The following is a 9584-nucleotide window of genomic DNA, read 5'->3' as shown; positions in this document are numbered from 1 at the left end:
AAAAAAAAAAAAAAAAAAAAAAAAGAATCATGCAGGAGCAGGAAAAGGACCAGATCTTAGAAATCTGAGTCCCTATATTTACTGTGAACACTTTTCAAAGGGAAATTTGGGTAGCTTATCAACAGATTTCTGTGTTGTCCAGGGAGTTGTTTTAAAAAACAAAATGTTGGAATTTTTAACACTTATGGTGGTTTATGGGGTAATTAGGGTAGAGTATATAAAACTGGTTTCATCTAAGAAAGCTCTGATTCATTTCCATGACCATGGTATTCTGGAACCATTGTAAATTGGCCGAAGTCTTGTTTTCCAGTTTCTTCCTGTCACTTTTTATTGCCTCGAGTTGCCTATCTTCCCTGGTCTTATTTTTCTTCTAGTTTTATGATTCTCTTACATAATCCATGTTGGACAATGTTTTCTTTCTTCATCTTCTGAAGAGGTTCTTCGTTCATGCCTTGGTGGCTGTAGCTGATTCTCTTCCTCCTCTGTGGACCTTCCTTATCCCTTAGGAGACGCAAGCGTCCTCCTCCCTGCTTTTCTCATCTTCCAGGTGCCCCATCTGTGAGAGTCAATGATGAAATGGAAACTTGGAAATCATCCCTTGGATGTTGCCTACTTAGCTTTTCTTGCGACGGTGTCTCGATCTGGCACGCAGGCTGGAATACAGTGGCAGGATCTTGGCTCACCACAGCCTCAACCTCCTGGGCTTAGGTGATCCTCCCACCTCTGCCTTCCAAGTAGCTGGAACTACAGGCTCCCACTACCACACCCGACTAATTTTTGTATTTTTTTTGTAGAGACTGGGTTTCACCATGTTGCCCAGGCTGGTCTTGAACTCCTGAGCTCAAGTGATCTACCCACCTTCGCCTCCCAAAGTGCTGGGATTACAGGTATGAGCCATGGCCCCCAGCCTGACTTGACTTTCCTTACTACTTTAGGAGTTATAAAGGTTAAAATCATGTGAGACATATGATTGTATTATTTTATCCTAAAGTTACATTTCAGAAAAATGGGTCTTTATAAATATGGATCCACACAATTTCCTCACCCTCATTTTAAACCAATATTAGTTGTTTAAAACTAAGCCTTTTTTTGTTTTTGGCACAAGGGAGACTTCTTTTGGTCTTATTCATCTTGGCTTCTTTAGTCAGGCAACACCACCTCTCTAAGACCAATGGCATCTGTCACGTTGGCAGCTACATTTCTGTGCCCTTGTATATCCAATCTGGAATGGAACTGTTTTGGATAGGAACAAGTTAAATGGTAGTATGTTTGAATATAGGGGAAAAAAACTTGAGTGTGGGAAGCACTTGTTTGAGTCTTTTACATGAAAATAGATTTTGTATTTTATAATTGCCTTTATACATATATACATTTATAAGTAGATTCATTGCTTGTATACCTTAATAAGTTATCTTATGACAGATATATGGCCATGAGAGTAATGGTTCAATCTGTCATCAAAACTGATAGCCCTCTCTCATAGATTTTTTATTTTTATTTTAGGCTCAGGGGTACATGTGCGTATTTGTTATATAGGTAAACTCGTATCATGGTGACTTTTTGCACAGATTATTTTGTCACCCAGGAACTAAGTCTAGTACGCAATAGTGATCTTTTCTGCTCCTCTTCCTCCTCCCACCCACCACCCTCAAGCAGACCTCAGTGTCTGTTGTTCCCTTCTTTGTGTCCATCAGTTGTCATCATTTAGCTCCCACTTATAAGTGAAAACATGCAGTATTTGGTTTTCTGTTCCTGCCGTTAGTTTGCTAAGGATGATGGCCTCCAGTTCCATCCATGTTCCTGCGAAACACGATTGCCTTTTTTATGGCTGCATAGTATTCCGTGGTATATATGTACTACATTTTCTTTATCCAGTCTGTCACTGATGGGCATTTGGATTTATTCCATGTTTTTACTGTTATCACACTGATTTCTTTACCTTCAGACAAAATTAATCATCAGTGATTGGTTTTTAGGCAATTTTAATTTTTTCAGTTTTCAGACTCAATACTCCATTTTTTTCCTTAAAATTTGAGAAACAGTATAATACTACTGTATTGATAACTTCATATGTACCTGTTAGCCTTTTTCTATGTATTTGTTATATGACACATTGCTGCATAATTTTGTAACCTGCATTTCACTTAACGTACTGTAGAAATTTATGACTTTTTTTAACATGTACCAAATACACAAGGCTTAAAATTTAACAAGTTGAAGGCAGAGTGAAAACTATGAAAATGAAGTCTTCCTCCTGTCCTGAGAAACAATTTTTAAATGGCTGCATATCATAAAGATTACCATACCCAGGGTGAGTGTCCCTAATCCAAAGATCTGAAATGTTCTAAAATCCTAAACTTTTTGAGCACTGCCATGATGCTCAAATGAAAGTGATTTTGGATTTTTGGATTAGGGATGCATTCAAAATCCAAAATGCTTCTGGTTCCAAGCATTTCTGATAAGGGATACTCAACCTGTGTTTTGTTTCTTTCTTTTTTTAAGATAGGGTCTTGCTCTGTCACGCAGGCTGCAGTTCAGTGGTGCAATCACGGCTCCCTGAAGCCTTGACCTACCAGGCTCAAGCAGTCCTCCCACCTCAGCCCCTCAAGTGGCTGGAACCACAGGTGTGCATCACCATGCCCAGGTAATTTTTTTGGGGGGTGGGGGCGGGTAGAGACAGCCCCCTATGTTGCTCAGGCTGGTCTCCAACTCCTGGGCTCAAGCCATCCTCCTGCCTTGGCCTCCCAAAGTGTTGGGATTTCGGGCAAGAGCCACCACATCCAGCCAACCTGTGTTGTTCTGAACCCATCTCCAGTTGTTGACATTTGTGGTTGGGTTTGTTGTCTTGTCATTTTTGAGGTTTTTTTGGTTGTTGTTTGTTGTTATTTATAAATATTGTGATTGAATAGTATTATAAGTTTGGGTCAACTCAGTTTTTTTAAGCATGTGTTTCTTGAATCTCCTTCCTTTCCTGATTTCTTCTTCTCTGACTTCCTTCATCATAATCTCGTTTTCCAGCTTTCAAATGCATTTATCACTGAAGCCTCACCTCCTGTTCCTTTGCCTTTACCTACTGCTTCCTAATGTTCTCATGTCTTCGTACTCAGCCCCTATTCCTTCCCTGTATCCTCCTGTCTCTCCACATGCCATACCTGAAAGACCATATCCAGAAGATAAACCCTTATCTTTCCTTTACCTATGTTCCCATTATTTTCAGCTGAAACTACCTGTTTTCAGAGTTTCAGGGAAAGATTAATCTGAAGGATTCTGCAACTAAAAAGCTTTGAAATTGTGTTAAGGGGCCCCGTAAGCATAGCCTCTAAATGGACAAAAAAGGGAACTGGGGTCATGTTGGCTGGAGTCAGAGTGAGGTGGGGTTAAAAGCTCTCTGTGGTGGTTCTGCATATTGCTACCAAGCTTCTATTTTAAGCATGAGTTTTGGCTGTGGTAGATAAAACCATTTCTCTCCCTGTAAGTTGTTAAAACCTGTACTTAAATATAGAAGTTAGTAATTTATACAGCTAGTGCTCGACTTACGATCACGATTGGTTCCGACAGACCGGTTGTAACACGATTTGGTCGTGAGTAGGCTATATGCACGCGGAGATGGTAGTGCTGCCGGAAGCTGGTCCGCACTGTCGTATGCCCAGCTGGGCAACGTTTGCCCTGCCAGACACGGAGCAGTCGTGGCTAGCGATTGTGGTCATAAAGTCGAATGGTCGTAAGTAAGTCGATCAATACCTGTATATAACATTTTGGTTTAAAAATCTGAGTTCTAGACCATCTGGGTCTCAAAAAAATGACCAAAGTATACACATTGATTCTTCTTATGTTGTGTATTCTGTAAGTATTATGAGACATATAACTCCTATTCATATATTTAACCACTTGGAGAAATGACTGAATTAGAATTTTTATAATAGTGGTGCCTGCTTTGTAATGTTTCAAAATAGATTACATTAAGGTTTTCTTTTCACTTTTTTTTTTTTTTTTTTGCAGGTATGGAAAATAAAAGAAGCGGTGTTTTATGTGCATTTCAGCAGGTCTTCTTGAAATTTAACTGAAAATATGACTGCTCTCTTTTCAGAGAACTGCTCTTTTCAGTACCAGTTACATCAAACAAACCAGCCCCTAGATGTTAACTGTCTGCTATTCTTGATCATACTTGGGAAAATATTACTAAATATTCTCACACTAGTAATGAGAAGAAAAAACACCTGTCAAAATTTTATGGAATATTTTTGCATTTCACTAGCATTCGTTGATCTTTTGCTTTTGGTAAACATTTCCATTTTATTGTATTTCAGGGATTTTGTACTTTTAAGCATTAGATTTACTAAATACCACATCTGCCTATTTACTGAAATTATTTCCTTAACTTACGGCTTTTTGCATTATCCAGTTTTCCTGATAGCTTGTATAGATTATTGCCTGAATTTCTCCAAAACAACCAAGTTTTCATTTAAGTGTCAAAAATTGTTTTATTTCTGTACAGTAATTTTAATTTGGATTTCAGTCCTTGCTTATGTTTTGGGAGATCCAGCCATCTACCAAAGCCTGAAGCCACAGAATGCTTATTCTCATCACTGTCCTTTTTATGTCAGCATTCAGAGTTACTGGGTATCATTTTTCATGGTGATGATTTTACTTGTAGCTTTCATAACCTCTTGGGAAGAAGTTACTACTTTGGTACAGGCTGTTAAGATAACTTCCTATATGAATGAAACTATCTTATATTTTCCTTTTTCATCCCACTCCAGTTATACTGTGGGATATAAAAAAATATTCTTATCCAAGCTCATTGTCTGTTTTCTCGGTACCTGGTTACCATTTGTACTACTTCAGGTAATCATTCTTTTATTTAAAGCACAGATTCCCGCATATATTGAGATGAATATTCCCTGGTTGTACTTTGTCAATAGTTTTCTCATTGCTACAGTGTATTGGTTTAATTGTCACAAACTTAATTTAAGAGACATTGAGTTACCTTTGGATCCATTTGTCAACTGGAAGTGCTGCTTCATTCCACTTACAATTCCTAATATTGAGCAAACTGAAAAACCTCTATCAATAGTGACTTGTTAATATTATGAAGTAAAAGTTACAACTATAATAAGGTCATAATTTTACAAACAAAGAATTCAGGACATATTAAAAAATAAACTGAACTAAAGCTTTGCCCCTTAACTTTGATACCTTTTCAGAATGTATCTTTTGGGGCTATGATACTACTTATTAAATAGTGTTTCATTTTAAAAACAAAAGAATTCCAAGAAGTTTTTATACTTATTAAGGGACACTATATTAATTTGTTATTAACACGAAAAGTGAAATGAGTTAACATTTGGCCATACTGATGTGTTACCCCAAAAAAACTACCGGATGTAAATCTGAGATTTCACTGACCACTTTAAGGTATCAACCTAAATAAACGTTTTTATTAAATGTTCAAATGACAGCAAGAAAATAAAAACTGTTCTTAAAATGATTTGGTATAAAGTTCAATGTAAGAGGAAGATTAGCTCATTTTAAATTTACCTAATTTTAAAAAGTAGATCTCTGTTCTTAATGCAAATGTTCCTGGAAGAAGAGTTTTGGTTGCTCACCTTACGGAATTGGGAGTAGTGGCTAGGTCTCTTTCCATGACTCAGCAGATTCATTTTCATATTATAACTCATGTATCACATACTTGCATGTTACATCATAATCGCATTGGCAATGTATCACACGTAAAAGCAGACATTCCTCGGCACTACTGACAGACATTTGGGGTTGGTTAATTTTCTGTTGTGGGGCAGTTTAGCGGCATCCCTGCCCTCCGCCCACTAGAAACAATCAATCAAAAATGTCTTCAGACATGGCCAGACCTGTCCTGGTGGATGGGCAGAGTTGCTTCATTGGAGTAAAACAGTATGACTGGCAGAATAATCTTAAGTTACTTTAGGAATTAAGCTATATAGATATTTTTATCACCATTTATAAATACTATATTACATAAATCTAAACCTAGCTTTTCCTAAATTTGTGGCTTTTATATTTATGGAAAGATATATTTTTAACATGACTCATAGATTAATATGTACATGTTTGTGTGTCATAACAATACTTACCCTTACATATCATGCAAATTCATGCAAATATGTTTTTTGGTGTCATTTTTAAAATGCTTGTTGTGATTCACAAAATTGAATTCATGATCCACAAATAGTTTCTTTCCATTATTTGAAAAAATGTCCTATAACAAGTGCTATGGAACATGAATAATAGCAAAAAGATTTAGGAAACGTTTCCTGTGTGCCCAGTACTGTTATCATCCCCTTCTTACACATGAGAAAATTTAAACATCAAAATTAAGAAACTCACTATCATACAACTAGACATTGGGGAAGCTGGGATGCAAACCCAGAATTCTGATCCAGAGTTCTTGCTCTTTGCCACTATATTACACTGCCTTTCATTGGTGCCACCGACTGTTCTCAAAAGAATAGGTTGTTTGAGAGTCAAATGTGAAGACTGTTCTTTCTTAATTATTTTTCACCTGAAAATATCCAATGCCCATGAACATGTTAAGGCTTTATAGGGCTATAATGAATAAGTCTTTTTAATTAGTTCTACCCATCTGTAAAGACAAGTTGAAATGCTGCTGGGCAGTCAGTCAGGAATTCTTCGAATAGCATGTAATACAAACTCACCCTGAGCCATTCTAAGAACAAGCTGGATACTGGAAACAACTTGGTAAACTACCAGGAGAATCTCTGAGTTGTCGGTTTCCATTTTGTGTGTCCACAAAGTGGGTGTTCTGGCTGCCAGCATCTCAGGGCTTTTATAATTCCAACTTAAAGCATCTCTAACTTCAAATATACAGTCCCAGGGAATGACTGTTCAACCTGACTTCAGTGATATGTCCACCTCTCTATGATCAGGGTCTGTTAACAGAAGACACGGCAGGGAAGAGAAATAACCACTATAATGGCTGGTACACTGTTAAAAAATACTTAGAGAAAACGAGAATAAAAATGACATTATTCTATAAAAACCAAATGAGAGACAAAGTTTAGGATAAGTAATCCTATGTTTGAGGGAACATCAGGGTGTGTTTAAACAGTTTAGAACATTTAAACCCGGCCCTCTTTCCTTCTGTTACTTTCTCCTCTAAATATATTGCCTTCTAGTTGTTGGCCAAATATGGGAATGAAATATGTTTAAATATATTGAACTTAGTAAAAACTTATACTCTGCAGATTTTAAAACCATTTCAAATCTCACTGAGCTTTTGTTTACACAGAGGATTCCCCATGTCTCATAAGCTTAAAGAAAAAAAATTATTGAATAGACCAGCCAAATGGAAGAGGCTTTTATTTGTAAAGAAATGAACTTACAACTGGTCTACAATATATTATTGTAATATAAACAATATAAATAAATGATCCTGTAGGCCCACTAATCTTCCATCCAGACCCACATGAAGCAATGTTAACAATATTCTATATGAAAATGTGCAGGTAACAAAGGTGCAATTACAAGCAAGTTAAGCAGCAGAGTATAAGGTGCTTTAATTTAATAGTTAATGTTGCCATCAACAAACATTTAAATGCTCAATTTACCTCACTGAATACAGACACAACAAATATGAAAATCTAAATTCATACACATGCTACTTAATATGAAAGTGCTTTCTCTTTTTTAAAAAAATACACCAAATGGACACTTTTTACATAGATCAAATGTGCTCTTACAATGCAAAATTAACCTTCATTTTCAGGTTATACATTTTAAAACTGTAGCTATCAATACCAATCTAGGAACTCTAATCCTAAGAGTGCTAAAAACTATTCCTTTTCTTGTAAGGAGGATTCTAATACAATATCCAATGTAGAGAATACATCTATATATAATCTTAACATTTGTTTTCTGTAAAGATAAAAAATGTTTTCTTTCCCCTTGGTGATCTTTGTTCATCCTGGGTGGATCATCCTTTGAGGTTTTAATAATATGAAAGTTTTATTTTAGAACAATGGGAGGAACCAAAAGGAGGAATTTAAAAAATTGGTTAACATGTGCTTGAAGTATCCAAAAAACACCAGTTTATCACAATTGGTCTTTGTTAAAATTAACAAAATTTTAATAAAAAGACAAAAAAGTATTAATTTAATAGAGGCTTGAAATGCCTGCCACCACTGTCAGCATCCACCTAGCCAACCTTTACTACAAGCACAATCCTCACTTTGAGGATAGTTTTTGGAACTTATTTTGACTTTTTCCCCTATAGGAAAAACAAAGACTGGCCAATATGGTGAAACCCCATCTCTACTAAAAACTACAAAAAATTAGCCAGGCGTGGTGGCGTGCACTTGTAATCTCAGGTACTCAGGAGGCCGAGGTGGAGAATCGCTTGAACCCGGGAGGTGGAGGTTGCAGTGAGCACTCACACCACCGCACTCCAGCCTGGGTGACAGAGCGAGACTCCGTCTCAAAACAAAAACTGCAAAAATGATTAACAGACTTTTTAATAGATATTTTCATTCTGGATCTTTATGGAGACTGTTAGTATCAACTGATGTTAATATGTAAAGCTGTGTCAACAGGAATTACAATGTGATTCACAGCATCCCAGAGTGACAAGGAATGGACCTCAACCCAATAAATGATTCTCCCATTCAATATTAACCCCCCAGATACTAACCAATTCAAGCATGGAACTGTTTTATGTTTACCAGTTCTGCATTTTAAAGGATGCCCTTTTACTACATAATATATGTGCTTTCTAGAATATTACTTGTTCTTACATATCTTTAAAAGGTGGATATTTGTAACAGCTTAAAATACAGTTAACTTTTACTTAGTGTAATCTTTCTTAATTTAAAAACAAAATATAAATGAACACATCTGTTCCAGTGATCTACTTTGAGATTTTTCAGTTTTAGAAAGTTGCTACACTGTTAGATGGGTGCGGTGGCTCACGCCTGTAATCCCAGCAGTTTCCGGGGCTGAAGCAGGTGAACCAGTTGAGGTCAGGAGTTCGAGAACAGCCTGGCCAACATGGTGAAACACTGTCTCTACTAAAAATACAAAAATTAGCCAGGTGTGGTGGTGGATGCCTGTAATCCCAGCTACTTAGAAGGCTGAGGCAAGATAATCACTTGAACATGGGAGGCAGAGTTGCCGTGAGCCAAGATTGCACCACTGCACTCTAGCCCGGGTGAGAGAGCAAAACTCTGTCTCAAAAAAAAAAAAAAAAAAAAAAAGCTGTAGTTAAAAATGTACAATAGCAACACTAGCTTTTTTTTGTTCTGCCACATGCCTTGTGTACCAACAACTCTGCAACGGACTCAAGTGTCAAAATAATGCCATGAAATATGGGCTGTCGCCACAGTCTCAATATGTAAGTCCTTAATGTTAAGTCTCCTTAATTTTGTAACTTAATCAGATATAGAGCCAACTGGTGTTTAGCATGTGAACTGTGTTATAAAAATGATATGATTCACTCAGACCCCTTAGATACCATCTAGCCTAACCCTTTACCCAGTGCATAAAAATATTCCCTCCCAGTTTCAAGTTTATTAAGATTCCCTCTCAGTACGTTG

The 9584-nt window shown here is 36.8% G+C and overlaps 1 protein-coding gene across 8 annotated transcripts in view; it reads left to right on the top strand.

The window, feature by feature from the left end:
• The window catches only part of GPR160 (G protein-coupled receptor 160), a 48662-nt gene extending 40977 nt beyond the window's left edge, over positions 1–7685 (top strand). For 4 of the 8 annotated variants that reach the window (XM_032260770.1, XM_032260784.1, XM_032260777.1 and 1 more), the window contains one exon: positions 4000–7685. In XM_032260770.1, the coding sequence (XP_032116661.1) occupies positions 4069–5085 (1017 nt within the window). In that variant the 5' untranslated portion in view covers positions 4000–4068 and the 3' untranslated portion in view covers positions 5086–7685. Of the gene's footprint in view, positions 1–2502; positions 2557–2619; positions 2645–3999 lie in introns of those variants that run through there. The other 4 variants (XM_032260819.1, XM_032260807.1, XM_032260800.1 and 1 more) reach the window with 3 other exon arrangements.
• Positions 7686–9584: the final 1899 nt, after the last annotated feature.

Source organism: Sapajus apella, unplaced genomic scaffold, assembly GCF_009761245.1.
Source record: "Sapajus apella isolate SASKATOON/1434 unplaced genomic scaffold, GSC_monkey_1.0 scaffold4, whole genome shotgun sequence".
Taxonomy (NCBI): Eukaryota; Metazoa; Chordata; class Mammalia; order Primates; family Cebidae; genus Sapajus; species Sapajus apella.
The sequence above is the reverse complement of the archived record's forward strand: the minus strand, read 5'-3'. Positions and strand labels throughout refer to the sequence as shown.